Raw genomic sequence first — 26,850 nt, forward strand, 5'->3', positions numbered from 1 at the left:
TATACTAATTAATTGGAAGCATTAAGTAACCAAAGAAATCAGGTTATATTGTGCAGTTTCCATAGACTCTGGCTGTTCATTTTCAGATTCAAGTGAAAAATCAAGCTAAACTATTACAGACAGCTAAAAGTTAGATGTATGGAAATGATAAAAGCTTTGGATAGGCTTAAGAAAGTTTTTTTGTCTTCATCTTTATAGTTGCTTTTCGTTAGAAAGCTTCTACCTCCTCCCCCACTGGTGGCACGTGGGGAAAGGGAATGAGAGTTACGGTCAGTTCATCACAGCTGCTTCCTCTTGAGGGGGAGAACTCCTCACCCTTCCCACTGCTACAGTGTGGAGTTCCTCTCATGGGAGACGGTCCTCCATGAACTTACCCAACTTGGGTCCTTCCTATAGGCTACAGTTCCTTACCAACTGCTCCAACATGAGTCTCATCCATGGGGGAAACAGTCCTTCAGGAATGAATTGCCACAGCATGGGTCCCCCTCGGGGGTCACACGTCCTGACAGCAAACCTGGCCCAGCATGTGCTCCTCTCTCCATGGGTTCCCAGGTCCTGCCAGGAACTTGCTCCAGCATGGGATTCCTATAGGGTCACAGTCTCCTTCAGGCATCCACCAGCTCTGGTATGGGATCCTATCCATGCTGTAGGTGGACCTCTGCTCCTCAGTGGTCCTCCATGGACTGCAAGGCAGGGCCTGCCTCACAGGTCGCAAGGGAACCTCTGCTCCAGTTCTTGGGCATCTCCTCTCTCTCCTTCTCCACTGACCTTGGTGTCTGCAGAGATGTTGTTCTCACATTCTCACTCCCTTTTTCTGCTGCAGTTTAGCACATGTGCAACAACTTCTTACCCTTCTCAAATATGTTAAGCACAGAGGCCTTACCTCCATGGCTAATTGGCTCAGCCTTGGCCAGCAGCAGCTGCCGACTGGTACTGGCCCCATCAGATACAAGGAAAGGTTCTAGCAGCTCTTTTTTAAAAAGCCACCCCTGTATCCCCCCATTACAAAAACCTGGCCACACAAACCCACTACAACTTCTCATGTAAAACATTTTCTCACATAGGCCTCAAATCACTATGATTATAGCAACAACATCACTGCTATCTACAGCTGCCATGTATCCTTTCCCATAGCTTTGGGGACTACAGAAATACTTCAGAAAAAGTGAGTTACTTAGGACATTTTACTTATTAAATTCTCTTATGTCCCTGCCCAGTTAGTTAGTGATTATTTAAGTATTTATGCAGTTAAGTTCTGTGCTATTCTTATTTTTGTTTGTATCTTTTAATAATAATTTATAATTTGGTCTGAGTTAATTTTAATTTTTAAAAAGATGCTCATTCTCCTTACTTCAATAAGATATACAGGACACTCTCATTTGACAATTTCATCATCAGTACTATCAGTCAAATTTGTTTTATTGTCAACTGTAATTATAAGCCAAAGGAACAACTCTCTCCCTAATCATTTTGATAAGAAATGTCTTTCTCTGAAAAACATGGCAGGGTATTGAAATATGTCATAAAGTTCTCTTTAATGAAGAAACCTCCCTTGTATTTCATGGACAATCAAATCCTCCCATACGCATATTTTGTTGTAGCTATATATGCTTGAGTTTTCTTTGGTGGTTGAGGTGTAATTTATTTAATCTGAGCTACTTACTCTTATCCACAAAATATTTTTTTTTGTTTCCTTTTTGAATCATGTACGACTAATCTGTTAATCAACTGTCTCTTTTACCGTGTTTCCCTTTTCCTTCACTAGTGTACATGAATGTTTAGTTTCTCTTTCCCTGCTATACTTTTTGAGCTCAACTTCAGTATGTAGCCTGTGATAATATAACTATACTTGCTAAGTCTTGTAGCGGAGACGCAGCACATTCTGTAGAAGAATCAACATGTACTTTTTTCAAGTACACTGTCTGATAGTAGACTTTTCCCCTGTGCACTGAATTTTTTTTTGGAAGAACTATACTGGTCACTATGACCTTTCTTCACATAGCTTGCACACAACTTATGAGCCCAAACAGAACTTTACACTTTTGCAGACATCCAGCACCCTCTCTAAGATCTTCATATACATCTATCACAGCATTGCTCTTCATTCACCCCTATGTAGACACATTTAGCATTCTACTCACATTAACAGCATGAGAATACAGAACATCTGACCTTTGGAGTACCAAAATCAAGGCTCTTTAGACATCCATATTCAAGCCCACTTCATTTTGATGTAATGTTACACAAAACAAGTTGTCTGAGAATGTTCAATGTGTATTTGGAAGAAAAGATTTACTACTGAGAAAAAGACTAAAGGAAACTGAAGTGCTCCCTGCATTGTTTAAATTAACTGTGTGCATTATGCATGCCTTGATGATTTATGCCCAGTTGTCCACAAATGGGAAACCTAAGGATAAATTTAGTATCTATATGAAAGAAGGTTCCTCTTTTTCAAAATAATTTGCAGTTCCTACGCTGAATGTGGAATCACACCAGACTCAAAGCATTTCAAGATCTCATCAAAGAAAATCTAACATTATCACTCAGAGCTCTGTCAAGTTGATTAGATTTCTAGCCAGTTCAATAATTCTTTAAGTTCATAAAGTGATTCTATGGTAAAAACCTGAACACCAAGAAAAAACTAGTATCATGTAGAACGAGAAGCAGCTGCCTGTTTATTTAAGTCACAAAGTAATTTTTTTTTAAGTAGTCTGGCATGCTACAGGAGTTGCAAGCCCATCAACACGGTGCTATTCAATACCTACACTTGCTTTCAATGTTCAACTGAAGTCAGCATTGCTTTTGTGAAGGTGACAGTGTGACAGAGGTGGGGCAATCCACCACTTGGTATAAGTGCCATGAATCTGATGAGACTATGGAAAAGTAAGTTTCAGATGCACCTGTTTATTTTTTGTTCTGAGATATTAACTATGCTGTCTGCAATCCTATGTTACCATTTCACTGAGCTACAGAAGTGGAGGTGGAAACTGTAAATCTGCTTCCCAAATTGGAACGTAATTGGCTATTAATAAATATTTCTTTCTCATCTTACTGCTCTCTAAAAGAGATACTCTGTTCACCAAATCGATAATCTCATTTTATTCTGGACACACTGACACATGCATGGCCATGGAAAAAAAAAATTACTAAATTTTGCACAATTTAGAACCTCTGTCAACTGTATTGCTGACTTTTTGTTGTTGCAATCCTTTAGGCCTTAATACAAAGGCCTAATGTTTAAAATCAGCCAAACAGAGAGCATCGTTCTGAATTTGCAGCTAATTGACTGATCTCTAGGGGTTACAGGCTCACTAAGCCCAGCATGGACTCACTACAGTTTCCTACTATTAAAACAACAACAGCAAGGAAAAGAAAAGATAAAATTGTAGGAAGTCTGTTTAACTGTTAAGAGCACAACATTAATCAAAGAAACAATAGCTCGGCAAACTAGACTACTGGTTGAAAACACATATGTCTTTAGAGTGAGCTGCCATTGGAACTCAAAACTGTTTTTCTTTCTCCTCTTTTTGTGATTTTTGACTGGCTTCATTTGTTACTAAAACTGAGCTATGAAATTACCTCCCTATGTCTGCAAGAGACAGTCAACTGTACTGGAACTGGAAAATAGTTTGCACATCACATTCTGTACTGGCTGAACAAGAGTCTAACAATGAAATCTGAGTTATCATGAAAACAATCCATGAATGGAAAATGTTTGAAAGGTATGCACAACCACACAATCTTTAAGGATCTGTGCTTTGTGATGATCAGCCAAAAGAGAGACACTGCTATGAAATATTAGAATTAATTCCATAATCTTAAAATGATTATAATAACTGTTGGCAGCTGCCTCTGTGTCTATTATGAACTTATGTTAAACAAAAGCACACGTATACATATACAGGTAAACATATATAGGCACAGTTTTCTTCTGCACCATTTGTCACTCCTTATTCTTCTGTCAATCAACTTCCCTGTAATGTAGTGCTGCATTTGCAGAAACAGAAAGCCTACTACGTTACTCTTGCAGATAAAAATGTCTGTTCTCCAACAAAAATATTTAGAAAAGCAGCACAAGTGCCACCTTGTCATTTTGTCAGCTGTCTGGGAGAAAGGAGTAATTCCTTTCTCCGTTGAAATAAAAACCAGCCTGCCCTAACATTCTTTCAGAACTAAAAATAAATTTAGCTGTGGAAACACTTTCAAACAGCTATTGGAAAATTCCATATTGGAAATGTATATAACCTCTTCATAGATTACATCTGTATTTTGACCACAGCCTGATATACTGAAGCTTGTCAGTCAGTTCAGCCATACTGAAATAGCCAAATTTTATCTTCAACTACTAAAGTCTCAGAATTGTTGTACATTAAGTGGTATGACTGTAATATAGCCTTGAAAGCAAAGAATGGCTTTGCCAATTGTGTATTTGTACAACTTTCACACCATCCTTAACCATCACTGACATACCTGTCAATTACTCAGTTTGGGAATTAACAGTTACTGCTGCTGGCACAAACATGTGCACAGCTCATTCTACACCCAGAAAGAACAGCTTCTGTGCTTGAATTACTTTTTCAAAAATCATTGGTGGTTACTCAGCATTGCTCTCCACCAAAACAAATTTTAATCTTATTTAAAAAAAAAAAAACCTGCACAAATCTGTATAAAAATAGACCCTCACCTGCCTATGAAGTTCCAAAAAATGTCTAGAGACTCAGCGTGTCAGTCATCTTACGCCATTAATAAAAATAACCTTCATTTTTCTGTATTTACCTTTAACTATCCAAAAGATCAGTTTAGCCAGAGAACACTGAAAATTCAGAATGCCACTAGTTTTACACCTTACAAGATAACTGCATAAAGTCTGTTCATAATTAAAGAACATTAAGAGGCTGTAGAATAAATCAACAAGGATTACAGTAATAAATATCCTCAAAAGATACAAAAAGACAAGAAGAAATATTTCCGATTAAAAAAATCTGGTTATCAGATTGAAGAACAGGTCAGCCCTTAATGAAACTAAATAGTACATATCTGGAGCCACTTATTTATGGATTGTTAGCTGACATCAACCTGGATTTCTCCAAATCCATGGAAATTCATCTTACTTTACAAGTAAAGTAGAGATTGCATTACTTCAGTGACCAAGGCTACCTTTGCTCCCCACAATGGCCAGTGAGCATTTAAATCACATCAATTCTTCTTCAGAAAATAGTCTGAAGTCATCACATGTATTTAGTTATACCGAAAAGACAATCAGTTGAACAATTCCGGCAATGATAAAAATGTTTACTTGGTTGTCCCAGCAAGAATTTTGTTTGTTTCACTCCTTACAGCCCAGCTTCAGCAAGACCCGAATTTACTTTCTCAAGGCAAGAACAGCGCAAAACTTGATGTTTCCTTCAGCTAATCTGTTCCATCACTTCTCTGCAATTCTGTTCAAGCCAGCCCTGTTATCACAATCCTCAGCAGGCACAGAATATCCACTTAATGGCATCTATTACCTGTGCTGTTACATTACAGTAACTCCTCTCTGTGCCTCCTAACATTTCATCCAGTCTGTCCATGTGGCATTTTCTAAGCACAGACTATGGTGGTTTTTTTGTTTGTCTTGCAAAAGATACAGCTGCAAAATTAGTCCCAGAAGTTTGACATGAAAAATGAAAAACACATCCTTTCAACTTTCTTGTTTACCTGGAGAGCTCAACTAGGTTTACAGTTTTAGGTGGATATATAAGTGAGAAAGGTGCAGTTTGAAAATATCTTACATATAAAAGAGAATGGAGAGGTAACTACGTTGGCAGTGCAAAATACTCAACTATTTAAGCTGTCTAAAAAGATGACAACTTTTATTTTTGCTGCTTTTTATTTATTTCTAACATATCACATATTTTTAAACTTTCATCCTCTTAATGTATTATGAAACTAGGTATAAAAAGCATCCAAAAATTAAAACATCATTAATGCACTGCAGAGATTGCCAGAACAAACAAGAACACATGCAAAGAGAAAAAATTAGAAAAGTTAGACTTGTTATAGTGACATGTAGTTATTTCACTTCTAATATTATTTTTTAATTATTATTCCTCTCCCTCTTCTCCTTCCTCTTTTTCTTTTTTGTTTTTTTCTTTATAAATTATTGATATTTGCTCCAGGAAGTTTAACACTGTATGAAAAGTTAACAGCTATCCTTAGGTATTGCACATCTTTTATGGCTAGGGACTTTTCTCTAAGCATTTGAGATATAAACGTAATGGAATATAAATGTATGAGTTCACATTTAGGTAAGATTCATCCCCTTGCTTACCTTGAGGTATCTTGTTTAAGCTCCTTGAACAGATTCCTGCACATTTGCTGGTAAAAGACACATATCTTTAGAAGCTGATGAAACTTACCTGTCTTAGAAGCCGAGAAACCCTCCCTCTCCATCGACACATGGCTGGCTCAGACACCACGCTTAAGTGTGAATGTTCAGGCTAGGCAAGACTAATCCTAGCTCTGAAAAAAACCCACTGGCTCATAACATTTGACCACATATTTAAAGCATATTTGTTCTTAATAAAGTTACAGTATGTTCATAGCCACAGAAAACAAACTTGCTAAGTCACACAGGTGCCAACAACAATTATAAAGAATGTCTGGTTTATAAAACAAAATGCATACACATTTACCAATGACATTTATCAATGTCTTTTTTCCTCTTTTAATACATATAGGAAAAAAAAGCTGCTCTTCACGTAAACAAGCTAAAAAAACCTGTACCCTTTAACAGGTAAAATATCTCTTTACCACATAAATAACAGGTAGACTTGAGTAAAACTTGCTAAAACATAAGTGATGAAATTGAGTCTGTAATAAAAACTGTTTTGTGGAAGGCAGATTAAAAACTTAAACCCTGGTTAGCATTCAAGTAATTTCATGAACTGTTTATAAACACTGAAGAGAAACATACCTGGTATCAATTCAGCAGTAGGGAATAGCTCTTTCTGCTTCTTTTCACATTCATGTAATAATTCTTCCTTGGTTATTGGAAGATCTAGAATATCTCGAACAATCTGTGCCCCTTCTAGGGCTTTTTTACCCATGATCAAGGATTTCACATCCCAGGTATAGTTCTTTCCAAAACGTCCACAGACTTCTTTGTACACTACTGTATACAGATGCTCGGTATCTGCCAAAAAAGGAATAATTCAGAATAAAAATATTAAAACCATGTACAGCCAGCTGAGTGGCCAGTCTTAAAAACCATATAAACAGTCCCAAAGTGAACTGCCAGGAGTCAGGGGGTATATCAAAGTGGACAAAATTGCCTCCCATTATTTACAGGGGAGAAGCCAGACTTCTAAGATCACTTCAGAGGTTTCTAGGTTTTTCAGTTGTCACTTTTGTGTTAAGAAAAGGTTACTGAGGGTCACAAGAAAGAACTATCTGTACGCTTCCCTACTATACAGGTTTGCAAGCAATGCCTTAATTAAAATATTCTATTTATTTTTTAGGAAAGAAGGAAAAGAAGGAAATCTGGTACTTGGTGGGTGTCATTACATAGTCCATGTAAACTGAAAAAAAATATATTAGTTATTTAAGACTGTCTTTGAACAGAAGCTTCAGAGTGCCTTCAAAGACACTGTAGTCATTATTATAGTGCTGTTGGCATGGCTGCATTTACATGTTATTACTCAAGCAGAACACACTCACTTCTATTTTCAGGAGGTTTCTGGCAAGAGTAAACTTTAGGTTGAATTTTGCTAGTGAAACTATCAGCTTCTACATCAAAGGGGGGTTTAGTTTTCAAACTTTTTTTTTAAACACAAACAAACAATTCTTCCTGTTTTTCCTTCCAGACAAATCTTTGAAAAAGAAGGTCAATAACATTAAATTTAACACTAAAACAGGGAAGAAAAATCATTTCAACTCTTGGCTTAATTTCAGCAAAGAGCATGAAGGACAGCTTTTCTACCAGTCTGTTTATCTTTTTAAGTAGTTTCCTTTGAAATGCCAGCTACTGCTGTTAACAATGCTTTAATTTCCTTCTCATGCATGTCTTTCTTTGTCTTCCATATCTCTAAAGGTATGTATATTATTATCACTTTATCAATGAAAGGCAAAAGCCAGGAGAGAAAGTAGTTGTTCTTAAAAGACTTATTTGAAGAAATTAGAGACTTCACTTATTGACATGTCCTTTATCAGGTAGAAATTATTTTTACAGAGATAATAAAAGAGTGAAAGTATTCATACAGGCATTGCCTTACTTTCTGAATAAGAAGTATGAAACAGTTTAAACTTTAAGCTTTAATATATACACTATGAAGAAATGATGAAGAAAGAAGAGCAGAGTCCATGACTATAACATATGCAAAGATCTTCCCTGCAGTCTGACAAATGCTTTCTGCATAACCACAGTTATTTGCAAGTGCTCAGATCAGCAGATTATTCCAATCTGAAATCAAATGAGAAACATAAGGGCCATTTCTCATCATTGCACCTACCATCATGCGAACATGCAGCAGAGCAAAAGACACACCCTGCCACCTGCCAGAGCACTCTGAACTGCTGCTTAACAGGGCAGTAAATGTTTCACAAAAAACCTCTGATCTTAAAAATGAACCAAAAAAACCCAGCACCTGTATTGCTCTTTGCAAATGCTTCTTAAACAATGACACTTATGGAAAAAAGTTGAGAGTAATCTTGAGACCCATAAAATACACAGGAAAGGTATCACAGCAATAACACAAGCAACTAGGCTTTGAAAAGTGTCAAGATGGCAAACATCAGAAAAGGAAAAATGCAACACAAAACAAGAAAATTCCCCATTTTGCTTGGTACTGCCAGGTGGTACTCTGCAAGCTGAGCAGGTGAATTAAGAATACAATTTTTAAAAATTTAACAATTCTCTTTTTTTTTTTTTTTCAGATACACTGATTTTTCTTCTGTGGCTCAGAATTATCAGCTAAAGGACATCAAATTCCTACCACAAGTTTAAAATTGAAATTACATATTAATCCTCATCCTGTTATATAAAACACAGCAGACTAAGCAGAAACAAAACAAGGGATCAAAAAGTATAACTGTAGAACATGAAAATTTTCCTACAGATTTCTACAGTAATTGCATGAAAATGTATTGGAAAGTGAAATATTCAACTCTATAGGTAAAGATATTCGCTTTAATAGCCTCCTGCATTTTAAATATCATATAACAGACATGTGAACAAAATTTTCTTTTTCTTCTTAAAGAAAAGTTTAATCATGACCAGATTGAAAGCCTAAAAATAGTAAGTTATGCAATGTTGCAGTTTGCCAACTGAAGAGCACTCATGAACAAGTTTGAGTCAAATCTATTAAAATAGTTATCGTATTTGTATTGTGTTAGAACTTAGTTTTCTCTGGGCTGAGAAAAAAAAATAAAACCAAACACAAAACAAACAAAAATTCCAAACTTGTCAACACACAACTGATCGCTGCCTAAATTTAATTTAAATGACAATTTATTCTCACATGCAACTCAAGTGTTTAAAGCACCATAAATGCTTAAACAAGTAGGATGACAGAAAGTCTTCATTCCTTCCCTCTCATTAACTATCCATTTAAAGCATTGGCTTAAAAAAGGTTTAGGCTGGGCACGATAAATTTCTTTACTGAAAGAGTTGTCAGGCACTGGAACAGCCCACCCAGGGAAGTGGTAGAGGCACCATCCCTGGAGATGTTTAAGAGATGGTTGGACGTTGCACTTAGGGAAATGGCCTAGTGGTTGATAGGGCTAGGACAAAGGCTGGACTTGATGATCTTAAAGGTCTCTTCTAGCTGAAAAAATCATAGAATCATGCTATGATTCTATGATTTTCACTCTGCCCAAATGCATTTGGACCCTGGATGTCAACTTGGATGCGATGAAAATTATCATCATCTCAAGATTCGTGACCTCTTGTAAGATTCTACATATTTATAAATCTTGAGAAACAATGTGATTTTCTCAAGATTGGATGGCAAAAGCATAAATGTGGACATTTCACTTGCTTGAATAACAAGTAAACTATTACAGCACAGGAATAAAATCTGAAATCTGGGGGGATAAAATCTTACACATACACAACTTTCTTTGATTATTATTTATTTATTTAATATTTATTATTACATCAGTCTCACAAGGGCACTAGAACCTTTGGGAATAGGTTGGCCGACTTGGTTAAGAGAGCTGGAGGGGGGAGGGTGAAATGGCAAAGTACATGCCATTTCATACAACGGGGAAACAGCTCGGGGCAGGAAATGCAATGATGAGAAGCAGAAGGCTGACTGACCTGAGGGAAGATTCTCCTTCACCCATCCAGGGACATCTGAGTGCTTGAGTAAGCCCCTGAGTTACAGGTACACAAGTGCACACAGCCTGGGGTATAAGCAAGAGGAGCTGGAGATGAGGGTGCAGAGATCCATGACCTCATTGCAGTTACAGAGACATGGTGGGACAGCTCCCATGACTGAAGAACAGTCATGAATGGTTATGTGTTATTTAGGAAAGACACACAAGGGGGTGGAGTTGCTCTCTGTGTGAGACAGCGAGTGCATTGAGCTCTGCCTGGGTGGGGATGAGGGACACATTGATTGTTTACGGGTGAGAACTAAGGGACAGAGTAGTGTGGGTGATACTATCATGGGAGTTTACTACAGGCCACCTGATTAGGAAGTGGATGAGGCCCTCTACAAACAGCTGAGAACTACCTCACAACCACAGTCCCTGGTCCTCATGCTTCAACCACCCTGATATTTGCTGGCAAAGCCATTCAGCCAAGCACACAGGGTCCAGGAGGCTCCTACAGGATGTTGATGAAAACTGCTTGTCACACAAGTAGTCAAGGAGAGATGTGCTCCTGAACCTTGTGCTAACAAATAAAGAAGGTCTGGTTGGGATTGTGAAGGCTGGAGGCAACCTTGGCTGCAGTGATCATGAGATGGTGGAGTTCAAGACCCTCTGTGGAAGAAGCAGGACACCAAGTTGGTTGTGGCCACGGACTTCAGACCAGAAGGACGACCTGGGAAACTACAGGCCAATCAGCCTCACCTCCATCCCTGGAAAGGTGATGGAACAGCTCATCCAGGATGCCATCTCAAAACACATGAAGGAAAAGATAGTTATCAGGGGGATTCAACATGGAAAGGGGAAATCCTGTTTGACCAATCTGAGATCCCTCTATTGGAGTATATCTGGCTAGCTAGATAAGAGGACAGCATTGGATGTCTTGGCTTTAGCAATGTTTTTGACTCTATCTCCCATAACATCCTCCTGAGGCAGTGTGGCTTGGATGAGTGGACAGTGAGGTGGATCGAGAACATAGAGCCCAGAGGGTGATCAACAGAGCCAAGCTGGAGGCCTGTGGTCAGTTGGGTTCCAAAGGGGCCAGTCTTGTTATAATCAACATAATCAACGACCTGGATGAGGGGATAGAGTGTACCCTCAGCAAGTTGGTTGATGACACAAAACTGAGAGGACTGGCTGATTCACCAGAAGGCTGTGCTGCCATTCAGCAAGATCTCGACTGGCTTGAGAGTTGGGCAGAGAGAAACCTCATGAGGTTCAACAAGGACAAGTGCCGAGTCCTGCATCTGGGGAGGAACAACCCCATGCACTAGTACAGGCTGAGGGTTTATCTGCTGGAGAGCAGCTCTGTGGAGAGAGACCTGGAAGGCATGGTTAATAACAAATTAAACATGAGCCAGCAATGTGCTCTTGGGGCCAAGAAGGCCAATGGCATCCTGGGATGCATCAAGTGTAGCCAGCAGGTCAAGGGAGGTTCTCCTCCCCCTCTACTCTGCCCTGGTGAGGCCTCATCTGGAGTCCTGTGTCCAGTTCTCGGCTCCCCATCTCAAGAGGGACAGAGAACTTCTGGAGAGAGCCCAGTGCAGGTCCACCAAGATGATCAGGGGTCTGGTGCATTCTCCTTATGAGGAAAGACTGTGGGACCTGGGCCTATTCAGCCTGGAGAAGACAAGACTACAGGGGGATCTCATTAATATTTACAAGTATTTAAAAGGTGTATGTCAAGAGGATGAGGTGCTACTTTTGTTCTGCAGTGTCCAGAGACAGGGCTCGAGGTAATGGAAAAAAGCTGGAACACAAGAAGTTCCACTTAAGGAAGTACTATTTTACTGTGAGGGACGGCAAAGGCTGCCCAGCTCCCAGGGGTGCTGTGGAGTCTCCTTCTCTGGAGGTTTTCAAAACGCACCTGGATGCATTCCTGTGTGACCTGATATTAGGTGGACCTGCTTGAGCAGAGGGGGTGGACTAGTTGATCCTTAGACATCCTTTCAAAACCCTACCATTCTATGAGTCTCTGACTACAACCACACACTGCAAAATCTCCAACCAGAATCTGAGGAGACCACTGCTGAAAAAGTTGCACTTCCTATATGCATGTATAACAGATACAGTTACATACTACAATAGATTAAGAAACTAAATCCAGTGCATGCACATGAACATACACATCAATGAAACAGAAGGAAGCAGAAGTTCCATTCAAGTGCCTAATAATAGACATCTACTGGCATCTCAGACATTCTTATATGTCCAAGATATCTATATAGAGCTGTCATTTGAAAAAGTAACCTGAGTGAGACTCACAATTTACTGAATAAGCAGCCAGATGACCTACAGCATCCTGAGGGGTAATAAACATCCATTTCAGCAAGTGAATCCAGGCACAGTTGCTCTCTACTACTCAGGAATACAAGCTGAGAACACAACAGGGCATGTGTGGCAGTGGCCTGTTCTAACAGGGAGGTGCTCCTGCAATTTGCAGTAAATGTGTAAACTCAGCTTTACTTTCTTCTGGCTTTCAAAATATTGTTAATCTTTCTAAATCCCATCTCTTGATATATGTTTTACATGGACATTATCAGCACAACATACTGTCCATCCATTCACTACATTTCACTGATAATGAGTAATATTCACTGCCTAGCCACATATCAACTTCAAGATTTTTTTTTATAGCAACACTTCTTGTATATAAAAAGCACAATCAACTCCACTGATGCTAGTCACACTAAATCCAGGAATGACACAGGCACTGGATTACTCAATTTGTGACCTGGCACAAAAATACACTGGTGTATATTCAGAAAAATGTACAAGTCACTTGACATCAGAACCCAGTGTATAACTGGTGTGTATGATCTGCTCAAATCACTGCAGAGTCAGAATTAGAAGTGCAGATCTACCTTCATTGGAGCTACAGCAAGCATCAAGCCAGTATCTAAACCTCAGTGTTGTCATCCACTTTCTCACACATGAAGACAGCTTAAGATAAGATTATGACTTCAGGAATCAATATGGAACTTACCTTTTTCTGAATGTTATACACTCTCTGAATCTATTAAAATTACATTATTGTAATTCTAAAATAATCTGTAGTTTATCAAGGAGATGGGGTTAGAAAACATAGAAGCTCATCCTTGCTATTGCTCAACTTCATCATTTGTTTTGAATACTTTGAATAACTCATCTCATCTTTGCATCAAGGTTCCCAGATGAAATACACCAATGCTTTAACCTTCTGCTAGGAGTCTAAACAGAATTCTAATTGTGTACATTCAATATATTCCAGTAAGTCAAAACCCTAGTCACCTAAACTCCAGAAAATTTTTATTTTGATAGGGATAAAGAAATAGTTAAAGGGACAAATTTTAATTCAAGGAATAGGTTTCTTGGTCCCTACCTGTGAGGTAGATTTTTTTAAAAGGACAAGCATCTTTGGTGTTTCATTTCATCAAATCCAAGAATGACTTGTCATTTTTACCAAGTCTTTGGCCCATGACTGAGAAAATCTCATTAGATTTTGTCACCATCAGTACTGAATGAACACAGAGATGACTATCATTTTGCTTTCCTATCTGTCTTTCACAATATTCCTCTAGTCTCTTTAGGGCATGCAACAGTGTAAGAAGCCATACAAATTGCTGAAATGCTAATTTGGGGTACAAGAGAGAAATATAATTATAAATCAAAATTATGGAAGTGGAAATTTTTGCTTTGTTTTTTGCAACTCAATCAGTGGTATTTAGCAGAGTATAAATTGTTAATTTGCAAAAAAATCTACGCAATTGTTGAAATGGTGGGAGAAATCAACATTCCAGACAGTATTAGATGTTTCCTCTGCTCATGGAGGTATAGCAACAGTAATGACAATCTACATTTTCTCTCATTTCTGGATTTAAGGCCTTCATGTGTTTATTCTTTCACTATATTGACTGAACATTGTTAAACGGGATTAAACAATGACAAAGCAAAAACAGTGACAGGTTCCCATTAGAAAGACTTGAAGTTTTGAATATCACATGCAGAATTCAGTCAGTGATCCTCTACCACACCTACTTCTACACTGGCAAAATCATGAACTCAGCAGTACTCTTTCCCTGTGTCCCTCCAGCATCCAAAAAACATGTTTGATCAATTCACCTACCAGTTGTGTCAGGTCTGTGAGATGCAGAATTATGACAAATGCTACAACACTGCATGAAAGACAGGGAATGGCTGTCTCTCCGTAAAGCCCCATGCTCTAGGGGATCCAACATTAAGCGTGCCACTCCGCAACTCCTTCCCCACAGGTATTATATGCTCTCAGCTTGTTCTACTACACAATTGAAAGAATTCTTGAAATATCCATATAGTTATGAGTATTCATATAGATATGAGTACAGTGGTACATTCACCACATCTTCAAATGGTATGTGAACTATCACAAAGTTTAGGAAACACTACTGCCAAGATAAAACCCATGTAACTACCCAAAAACTTGCAACATCCTGTTGATGGTTTTGCTAAGCAGAATAAAAGAAGACTGGTAAACGAATGGCCTCTGAATAGCAAATTTAGAATGGAACAAGGAAAATCTTTTAAATCTACAGAATAATTTAAGATATTACTAGCCACAGTTTATAAATCACAGCTTCATCTGAAAAAAAAAATTAAAGAAGAAATAATACAATATGACAAACTACCCAAAAAATTACAACAGTGTTACAAAAACTGGTCACTGAGGGAGCAATAGAACAGGCTACTGAATAAAGCATGATGCACAATTCATTACCCATTCTTTTTCTATCTTTACTATTTCCTTCAGTGGGAATCTGACACTTTCCCTTAAGAGATCAGGAGTCAGCTAGTATAAACAATGCAAAAGACTAGCATCTATACAACTGTAACAGGAACAGTTCTGAAATTGCAAAAATTATTTTAAAACAATCAGAATCACTGAAAAAAATAGAGCTGAAGGTCCCTGAGTTAGCACAGCAATCAGAGAGTAAAAAAAAGGAAAAAAAGGGGAAGGAGAATTTGAAGTGCATGTTTTTTCTTTTACAGAAACCATCTTTAGTAGCCAACTATCCTCCAACTTGTGGCAAAAGGTCAGCCTTGCAGTTCCCTCCCAACATTCTTCCATTCACACTTTCACTACTGTGATAGTTTAAAAATGCATAACTATAGTTACTCATGATGGCTAAGAGGATAAAAACCCAGCAGTTTAACAGCTGACCTCAAAAATCACTTACAGCGGCTTAGCAAGAGTGGGGATGAGAAAGGTAGGCAACAGAAATTACTTTTTTCACAAGTATTACTAGCCTGGAAAATGAGACTCAGCCTTTCAATCTACCCTAAGGGCCTGAGTCTACTTATTCTAACATCCCATGAGACTTTTTTATGCTCTTTTATATATATATATATATGTATATATATGTATATAGACACAGACATGCCTATAAAAAACATTTATATGCTTGCGCATATATATAGGATATAAATATACATTTTTACTTATATACAGATATAGTGTGTGTGTATAATTATGTTTTAAAGGCAAAAGTTGCCTTTTAAAGAACAAAACCTAGATGAGTGCTAGCCAGTGAATGCCAATCAACCAGCAGCCTGTGACTTAAGGGCTCATTAAAGGGAAGTCAGTTCAAATCCCTTAGCAAAGAAGGCCTCCTAAGGAGATGATGAACAGGTATATTATATTCTTTGCTATAGTACTCCCCCCACTCCTTCCAGATGAACTTGCTTTTTAGAAAAATGAAATTTATCATCTTAAGGAGACACCCATTTCAGTCAGTCATAGGAGGAAATAAGTACTACTTTTATGAATGCCCAAACAAAATATTTGAACCATGCCTAAACCTCAAGGCATGCTATACTGATGTATCCAATCAGGTAGGCTAAATAAAAACACAGTCTGGCCCACCAAACCAAAAGAAATGCTGCTGCAGTATTCATGTCTTCTACATTTCAACTGATCTTCTCTCATAACCTAAACCATAACTTCCAAAGATAAAGAAAAATAATGGGTATAATTGCTGAAAATTAGAATTACTGCTTCCAATTTAATTAATTATGTGCAAATCTTTATATTTTTTTATTAGAACTTAGAAAAAAATCACAGAAATTATCTATTATTCACTTTAGTAGGGAACAGGTAAATGTCTGTTCTGGAGCTTTAATTTTTGCAAATCAGTTTCTTTTTTTTCTCTCATACTAGAATATTAATGTAAGTACACCTCACGATATACAAATATGCTACATGGTGATTACTTCACCAAGTCCAGAGAAACACGTTGCCACTGGCTAACTGACTGAAAGCGCTGTCAGTCTGTTTATCCTCTGATATGAGACATCCTATCATGAATTCAAGTTATTGCTGAAAGGCTTAAAAAGAAAGTAAGTTTGGTGCCCCAAAAAATAATAGCTGCACAGAGCTCTTCCCAAACAAGTATCACATATTTGCCCCTGTGGGCTTATCGTGCTGGGAAAATTCTTCAATGGTGGCTGTAGAGTAAGCCAATTTCTCATTTTATATGCACAGAAACATTTTCCTTCTATGGGAGGGGAAAAAGCTTCCAAACAAATTCAAAAGGCTTTAGTTTACATTAATACAGCAGATATATCTTAATGGTATCTTGTATTCACATATGCACCTTATCCTCTCTTTAAGCCACAGGGAGTGAAAGAAACAGTTCATGAATAAACCATGCAAACACTCTTTTGATGGGGAGCTGTAAACAGATACTCCACCACCAATACAAAATAGCACATGGAGAAGCAAAGACAGGCCTGTATTTCAATTCCAGAGCATAAGGGAATCCAACTTTGAAATAGCAGGCAATATATATATAACTCAATTCAAAACATTCTAGAACTGCTCTTAATACACATTAACTATGTGACAGAATAAATAGTTTAAAAATAGAAAAGATATTGATTCATAGAAACTGCTTGATATACACTCTTTGGCATCCATGCAGGCCCTTAACCATTAAAGACAGAATTATGGAAACAGTAGTTGATATAGCACTACATAATCCCACTTGCTGGGCCAAAACTTACAGTGAACAGAGACCAAGCTCCTTAATATACGTATGACAAGGCACAAGTCAGGCAATAGTTAAACTGTTATTAGGATATGAGCTACTACAACATTGCAGTGGAGTTACACAAGGACTGTTCTCATCCAGAGAAATAAACACTAGCTGTGGGAAGAAAAGCTTATAGTATGTTCACAAGGAAGTCAGACTAGGGTATCTCTTCTTCTCAATATGTTACTGACAATGCATGTCAGTAGTTCACTGACTTAAGGAATGCAAAAAAGAGTTTTAAAAGTTATTTTGAAACGAGATATTCCAAGACACTAAGATAAAACTACCATGAAGGTAGATGAAACCACACTGTTCACTAAGTTATCAAAGTCAGCAGAAGAATAATCAAACATATCTTTTTAATTAAGGTTGTGATAGGTTGACCCTAGCTGAATGCCAGGTGACCATCAAAGCTGCTCTATCACTCCCCTCCTCAGATGGACAGGCAAGAGAAAATATAACGAAAGACTCCTGGGTAAAGGATAGAGAGAGATCATTCACGAATTATTCTCACAAGTAAAATTGACTCAACTTGGGGAAACTAGTTTAATTTATTACCAATCAAATCAGAGTACAATAATGACAAATAATAACAAAAAGATCTTAACATCTTAAAAAACCTTCTCTTCACCCTTCCCTTCTTCCTGGGCTTAACTCTACTTTTGATTTTCTCTACCTCCTCCCCCACAGCAGTACAGGGGAATAAGGAATGGGGATTGTGGTCAGTTCATCACACATTCTCTCTAACACTCTTTCCTGCTCAGGGAGAAGACTCCTCATACTCTTCCCCTGCTTCAGCACGGGGTCTCTTCCACGGGACACAGTCCTTCACAAACTTGTCCAATGTGAGTCCTTCCCACAGGCTGCAGTTCTTCATTAACTACTCCGGCATGAGTCTCTTCCACAAGGCACTGTGGAAGAACAGATCCACCTCTTCTGTCCTGTGCTTGGATCAAACTGACCTAATATTATTTTAGCACATTATGACAATTCTAAACTAGCATAAGGTCTTCAAATATCAAAACCCATTTAACCTAAACTGTACTACCTCTTGTTTAAAATGGGTGAAAAAATAACAAACCCTGAAAGAAAGCAGTGACTACAAAAAGGTTCAGACAGAAAATCTCACTAACATGTCAGTGAACCCAATTCACACGAGGACTACAGGAGAAACAAAATGATGGAAGAACACTCTCCAACAGTAGCTATTAAGGTTGTTTCTTTCAGTTCTCTCTAAGGGGAGAGGCTGAATCTTATTTTGCTAGAGAGTGGTTCTGGGCATAATGGAATTGTTATGTTATGACTCTGTTTTGAGTGTGACAGCTCACAGTTACAGGAAACACTGATGTGTGTCTTACTAAATGAAATAAAAAATATGTGTTCGGAGACTCAAAGAGTGCAAGAAACTTTAGTCTGTCATTTTGTTCTTCTATATGATTAATGCACTAAAGATAAAAAACAGATATTGTGAGTCGAACTAGGAGTCATTCTACTTTCACTCAATCTTTCTTCCCTTCTACCTCAGTTCTGGAAGCTGAGGTCAAAGTTTACATCTTGAGTCACAAGCAGCTTCACTCTCCTGCTGTTGGAATTTAATAAGCCTGACAAAGGTGTTACTTTGCTGATGTGTACTTAGATCTACTGCAACAGCGCTTGCAAAAGACTGGCTGGCAATGTGCTCAATAATGAGATAAAAGCAGGGTTTTTTTTAACTTGATTTCCAAAATCACCTCAACTTCCTTTCCTCTAACCGAAAACTAAAGAAGAAAAAAAAATATTCAGTAGCCTTTGTCTCACTACTCTGAATTAGGTACAAATCTCCTGAAATCAATTAAGTCCCAATGGTACATGCAAGACACAATCAAGCTCATGGTGTCTGAATATAAACTCATTAGATAATGTACATATTTCCAATTCCACATTAATCGAATTGAAATTACAAAAAAAAAATGATTTGCTATCATTCTGCTTGTAAATGTGAAAATTGTTTTTGAATGTGCATTGCAGATAGCTTCACAGTTAGAAGGTAGTGAGAAGTTAAAGGAAGTTAAGATGAAAAATTGTCTCTCTGATTAACACCTGACAAGGCATGGCAAAAATAATAGCTAGAAACAATTAATATAAGCACCATTTATGCAATTATATATAGTTAACTATGAAATCAATTGTGAACAGTAATATTCAGCAGTATCCAAACAGAGATGCTGAAAACTGGTGAAGGGTCTGGAGAATAAGTCTCAGGAGGAGCAGCTGAAGGAATTGGGAGAGTTTAGTCTGGAAAACAGGAGGCTGAGGAGATAGGATCACTGTCTAAAACTACCTGAAAGGAGGTTGTAGCGAGGTGGGGACTGGTCTCTTCTCCCAAGTAAGAAGTGATAGGACAAGAGGAAATGGGCTCCAGTTGCACCAGGGGAGGTTTAGATTGGAGACCAGGAAGAACTTTTTCACTGAGAGGGTTGTTAAACACTGGTACAGGATGCCCAATGAGACAGTGGAATCACCATCCCTGGAGATATTTAAAAGACGGTAGATGAGGTGCTGAGGGACATGGTTTAGTGGTGGGCTTGGCAGTGTTAGGTTAGTGGTTGGACATTATGATCTTAAAAGACTTTTCCAACAAAACCAACTTTATGATTCTGAGAACTCCCACATTAAAAGTTTAAAGTTCTAGCATATACAAAACCAGAAGAGCAACAGTACTTCTTGCTCTTTACTCTTAGGCGCATTCATACATGGAAAATGAAGATGTCAAAATGAAAAATGGGAGAAGGACAAATATCATAAAAATATGATCTACAACAATAATAACAATGCAAGATACTAGACAGTGGAGTAGCAATTAGATATACTACAATACCTCAGTGGCCCAAATATTTTCATTTTCTTGAGATATGTTCCCCATGAAACACTGGTTTTAATTTTTAAAGACTAGAAATTTATTGCATTGTGATATGCTCTTTGTGGCTTCATATCCCCTGAGCTACAAAGCAAAGAACATTTTGTTAGTCCAATAATAATATTACGCTATAGAGAGGATTGAGCCCTAGCATAAAAAGATCCACCATTTCACACAGTAATTGCATTAATTATCTTGTAGCAGAATGATGACATTATCCAAGGTTATGTCACTTTGTAGGCATGCAAAGGTCTATTTACCCTTTTTCCCTGAAGAGACAGGTCAAAGGAGCTTTCTGTATGTAAATTATAAGACTAAAAAAAATCTTTATCATACAATTTATTCAAATGAAACTATGTTTCAGTGTACACATGCTTCACCTTAAACTCATTAGCTTCTCCAATTTCAGACTGATACTTATAATCCAAATTTTTTATTAAACATGCATTATCTTTCATTCCATGCTTCTTCTAGTAATAGTGCATTTCTTTTTCCTCTTAGAAATGTTCTCAAATGAACAGTACCAGCATCAAACTCATAAAACATATCAAAACAACAAAGACATTTCCTCTCTTGACTGTTCAGTAATCAACTAAGGATTTATTACTTTGAATACATACTCTGTGGCAGTTTACACCCAAATAAACTAATTGTTTCTAATTTGCATTATATGGTGACACTGCAAAAGAGAATCTGAGTGAACTAATACTCATGCACAGCAGATAACCAATGCCCAGGACAGAACAAGAGGGTTGAGCTGTTTGGCAGCAAACCCAATCGGTTCAGCACTCTCAAGCACAGGACTGTTGCAAAGGACTTAGCAAGTATCTCTCTCTCCTTTAGAGAGCAATGGTTACCCAGAAGCTGCTGAAATTATTACATCAGGTCAGAGAACATGTATTAATGAGCTGGGAGGAAGAGACACTGTTTAACTTAGTACATATTATACAATGACAAAGGCCACAAGTAAATGTTAGACAGGATGACCTGGCTGACAAATAATAACCTGAGATTTTCTCTCAGATTTCTTGCATTATCCTAAGACAAAGAGGGGAAAGGGATCTGGGGGTCATGGTGGACAGCAGGATGACCATGAGCCAGCAATGTGTCCTTGTGGCCAAGAAAGCAAATGGCATTCTCAGGTGTATTAGAAAGGCTGTGGTTCATAGGTTGAGAGAGGTTCTCCTCTCCCTCTGCTCTGCCCTTGTGAGACCTCATCTGGAAGATTGTGTCCCTCAGTTCAAGAAAGACAGGGAGCTGCTGGAGAGAGTTCAGTGCAGGGCCACAGAGATGATTATGGGGGTAAAGCATCTCTCTTATGATGAAAAGCTGAGGGAGCTGGGGCTTTTTAGCTTGGAGGAGACTGAGGGGTGACCTCACTAATGTTTACAAATATGTAAAGAATGGGTGTCAGGAGGATGAAGCCAGGCTGTTCTCAGTTATGTCCAATGATAGAACAAGAGGCAAAAGGTTCCATCTGGAACACAAGAGGTTCCAAAGAAACATAAGGAATAACTTCACTGTGAGGGTGATGGAGCACTGGAACAGGCTGCCCAGGTGGGTTGTTGGGTCTCCTCTGGAGACATTCAAAACCCACCTGGACGAGTTCCTCTGTGACCTACTCTAGGAAGTCCTGCTGTGGCAGAGGAGTTGGACTAGATGATCTTTCAAGGTCCTTTCCAATCCTTAACATTCTGTGGTTCTGTAATTCTGTGAAAAGAACCACATACAGGCACAGTAGAGCTGAGAACAGACAGTAGAGGAAAAAGTAATATATAGAGTGCTGATACATAACTAGTATCCATAGGAAAGCTTTCAAGAACTAGAAATAAGACTGTTTCATCAGAGACACACAGTGTACTAGAAGTAGAACTTATCTGATGTCTTTTCCAAAAATACTTCTTGTACTTGAGAAGCGAAGGAAAAAGAAATGTAAGAAAATATTTTTAAAAGTAACCAGACTTCATATTTAACAACAGAAAAACTACACAGGAAAAATCAGTATCAACTGTGATGAAACATTTTTCAAATGACATCATCAGATTTATTGCCAAACTACTATGAGAAATTGTATTTATTATAAGATGGATCAAGAATTATTAAAAGCTACACAAGAACTGAAAACGCACAGAGGCAGCAAACACAGATATTGTCAATAGATGTGTAACTCTTCAAGAAAAAAAATAATAAATTTAAAAAAAAAAAGAGTTGTCAGCCATCAAAAAAAAACATCACAAGAAACTGTGACAAGTATTCCTCACCTGTTATTGAGCGAAAGGAAGTCAAAAGTGAGGTGAATAAAACAGGATGGCATTCTCCTGCCCAAGTACCATGCAAAATCTTGATAAAGGCTGGCAGTAACTCAATGAACTTTGGGTCAGAATACATTAGTAGTAGCAGAAGTAAAAGGGAGGAAAGGATAAATCAAGGTCAGAAGTGTCTGTTAGAACCATGATAACATATAAAAAATGATTTTTGTTAAATACATCTTGGGAAAGAAATGAGGATCAATACAGAGAAGTACAGAAACACAAAAGAGAGGCAACACTAGCAGTCTCTACACTGTGTGAAAGAAAATCAGCTGTCCATAATGAAAGCAATAGATATCAAGATTGAAGGAAGAAGATATTTAGCTTAACTGCTTTTGTGTTGTTACTTAATGTAGTTCCTAGTCTTTAAAAGAAGAATGATAATATTGTGAAAATTATCACCACAATCCAGGTTTGTTGCCGCCACTAAAATAAAACTGGCTAACTGTCCTACCTGGCCAAATTAAGGCAATCTTAAAAATTCCACTCTCAGGAGTTCCATTAACCAATTGCAAGGCTGTGTGAATTAATACAATAAGCAGACTTGGGCCCAAGGTGGTATACAATGTAACTACTGCCAGTATGCAAAATATCAAATGCAGGGCTGTTACTTTTTTCCTCCTAAGTAAAAAGAAAAATGGAGCGCAGCAGCTGGAAATAGTGTTATTATAAGAGAAAATTCTGTGCACCTTTTCTTTGTGTGAAAATCTCTTCCATTTATTGCACCTTATTATTTACATTCAAAGGAAAATAATTGGTACTTCATACACAAAACAGTGTAGGTAGCCAACAAATATAAAACTTTATCATCTACAAACAGATTTTAAAATCTGCATTAAGCACAGAAAAAACCTATTTTTTTTTAAATGGTCAACCTGCTGCATGCATCTTTAAAATCAGCAAACAGAACCTTTACACTCCCAGCACCTTCAAAATTTACCTCTCTGCTTGCTAAAGACTCTCTATACTGAATTTGTGTAACATTCAGAAAATGAAAATCACATTATTAACAGCGTAAGTTTGAAATCTCTTGGGATTAATTTGTTTAGCATGTGGGTTTTTTTTTCCTTTAAAACCAAATGCTTTGTGTCTAGTGCAACAACTAAATAAATAAATAAGCACCCAAAATATATTCCATGTGTGCCATTTATGTGAAATATTAAAATTAAATCTTTCAGCTTGGGAGCATTCCTCTGTTAATTCCCCAAGGTGAAAGTAAAAAAAAAGAAAAGAAAAGATCATTGCTAATGCTGCCCATAGCATTCTGAAATGTTGGAACCATTACAGAAATTAAAAAAAAAAAACCCTGTTCTACAAATGCTGAACTAAGACGATTTTGGATTATTTTAACCAGAAACAACAGGCAACCATGTGGATGGACAATTTGCAAATCAATCATGGGAATAAGAGAAGTTAAACTCTAGGTTAGTATACATTCTGTGTCCTTGCCAAAATTTTCCTTGCTGTTAAATTAAAACATTAGCTTTCAAGCATATGACAAATCTTATTTACTCTATTTATGGTTAGTTAATTCTCTCAATGAGGAGCTGTTTTACGTACCTCCAAAATTTGCTCACAAAGCATCTATGAGTTATTTTAATCTAATAATATCCTTAATCTCTTTGTTTCTGCAACAAATTACAGGAACAGAATACAGGGATAAGACAGTATTTTTGTTTCCTTCTTTGTTCCCCCAAATCGGATGGAAATGGAGAATGGCAAGAAAGTAAGTTTCCCCTACCTAGAAGCAGAAAATAGGCTTACAAGATTGCCAGTTTATAGCCTAAGAAGATTAATTCCTGCACTTAAGCTGTAATAGAGGACAATCTAAAGAGGGGTGATGTTTAGTTGAATTGGTGCTATTTACTCTGATGCAGAAGAAATAGGAAGCTGGTTTAACCTCCCATTGACATTGTAAAAATAAAAGACCGCACACACACACACGTATGCAAACTCCAGTAGGGAACTCTTACCAGCTTTCTTGTAACAGCAATCTCGTAAGCAACTTATGCATTGAAAACAATGTCAATTTTTTACCTCTGACCTTGTGATAAGTGGTAGGTCACACTGGGGAGAAAAAAACACATGCCAAAACTCTTGCGAATCCCACAACACTGTAATGAATTTAAATGCACGTTAATTTCTTCAGTATTCTACAACAGAGACTACACATATGACTAGGTATGCCAGGGTTGCTTAGAAGTGGCACACAAGAATTCATCAGTCTTCTCCATACAAAGGACAGAGCGGCTGAGAAAGCAGCAACTTCTGATCCCAGTTGCCTAAACTGCTTCTCACTCCTCTGCAAATCACAGAATCATAGAATGGTAAGGTTGGAAGGGACCTTTAGAGATCATCTAGTCCAGCCCCCCTGAAGAAGCAAGTCAACCTACATAAGGTCACATAGGAACACGTCCAGGCGGGTCTTGAAGACCTCCAAGGAAGGAGACTCCACAACCCCTCTGGGCAGCCTGTTCCAGTGCTCTGTCACCCTCACAGTGAAATAGTTTTTTCTTATATTTAAATGGCCAGAACAAGCTGGCATACCTGTGCCTGTACAGTCCAACATCACTCTGAGTTATGGCAAAGGTATATTTTAAAACTAATTTCCTTTAGAAATCATCTCTCTTGTGAATATGCTGACTTACCTGATGTAAAGATGTTATTTCATGACACTAAAGGACAATGGAAAGGATAATAATTTATATAAAACAGTCACTACTCCTAGGAAAAATTTCAACAAAAATAAATACATTACTAAATTTCCTATACTAAAGTTTAACATTCTCTGCATGTTAATTTAGCTGTAAGCACAATGCTAAGAAACATATTATCTTCGCAGCAGTTTTCCTAAGTTCATTTGTTGGCTAGGAAAGGTTAATATTATACATGCATTTCTAATTTAAAATATTTTCAGCCACCTACAAGTTTAAGGGTAGATCAACAAAGACAACACTGCAACCTAGCTGTGTTCCTGGGTTGGGGTAGCTATTGTCTACAATCACCTATCAAAACCACTTGTCATAGCTCAAAACACAACCTATGCAGTAAGTTGAAAAGATAGATCCTAGGAGGCATTACTCTAGTTGTATATTTTGTACAAATTCAACAGATTTTTCCATCTTCAGCATTAAGTTTGCATGTTTTTACAATACACTAAAAAGCTGGGAACAGATTTTAAACTGTAACACAAGTATTTATTTAGGTATCAAATATCTCTAGCTTCAGTTCTGGTTTTTCCATATTTTTTTTAGCCAGCTAACCCTGTACTGTATGTGTCACATAAGTGCACATGTAAGTAGGTTTAATAGTTTTAATTATACTGCATACTAGTGGTTAGAACACCAGTCTTCTGTAGGAAACGATTAAAGAACTTTAGCAAAAAGCAATCTACTATACAAATTCTGAGCATTTGTTACGATTTGTTGTAGAAAAGCAATTAGAAATTTAACACTAGAAAAGTGTTGGTTTAAAAAAAAAATTAAAAAAATAAAAGTACAGCAGTACACCCAGAATTAAAATTTGCTCATTCCTTTTCCTTTGGTTAATATTACTCAATGAAGTGAGCACTACTTAAAAACTACCTTAACTAAATATTCCTGCATATGTACAATAAAGCAGGATGTAATTGTAGTACACTAGCAGTAAAGTGTCTATTATAGATGGGAGTTTCCAACAACAACAAAAAATCCTTCCGTGAAATTTACCTATTAAATAACATGCCATCTTTAGGTACTGATCATATATTTTCCTTAATAAATGAGCGCATTACTACATTCTAGCAACTGGTATAACACATAAAAACCCTGAGATTTCATCCAACATCTTGAAGGGAAAGAAAAGGTAATCCAAAAGGAGAAAATCCCTGAAGAAGGGTGAACTGCATTGACTTTAAGTGCTGAAAAAAGGGTGATAACACTTCAAAAAATTATACAGGAGTTTGAATGAAAGGGATGAAGTACCTTCACTGGCAGTTCAGGGGCAAGAACTTCCCTGTTGAAGGTAAGCTGATATATCAAGGTGGAACTCAAGGACAATTTAATCAGTTTCAATTATGTTAAAGAGATGAGGGGAGATAAAGTCTCAGAAGATCAGACTCAGTAACACTTTCACATAGTCTAGCCTTAGACACCAAAGTACATGGATGCTGGCTCTATGGGGTAACATTTGGATTTTTTCCAAAGTCAAGAAGGTTCTCAGTGCCTCAGATCTAATTTAAGGATTTTACACTCACAGTTATGAAGGATTC

General features: G+C 37.5%; 1 protein-coding gene across 1 annotated transcript in view; it reads right to left on the reverse strand.

Moving 5' to 3' along the window:
* Nucleotides 1–26,850, reverse strand: part of PUDP (pseudouridine 5'-phosphatase) — a 75,393-nt gene that overhangs the window by 34,859 nt on the left and 13,684 nt on the right. Inside the window, exon 3 of the mRNA XM_061999342.1 lies at nucleotides 6,956–7,174. Coding sequence (XP_061855326.1) covers nucleotides 6,956–7,174 — 219 coding nt within the window. The remainder of the gene's footprint in view (nucleotides 1–6,955; nucleotides 7,175–26,850) is intronic.

This window comes from Colius striatus, chromosome 1 (assembly GCF_028858725.1).
Source record: "Colius striatus isolate bColStr4 chromosome 1, bColStr4.1.hap1, whole genome shotgun sequence".
Taxonomy (NCBI): Eukaryota; Metazoa; Chordata; class Aves; order Coliiformes; family Coliidae; genus Colius; species Colius striatus.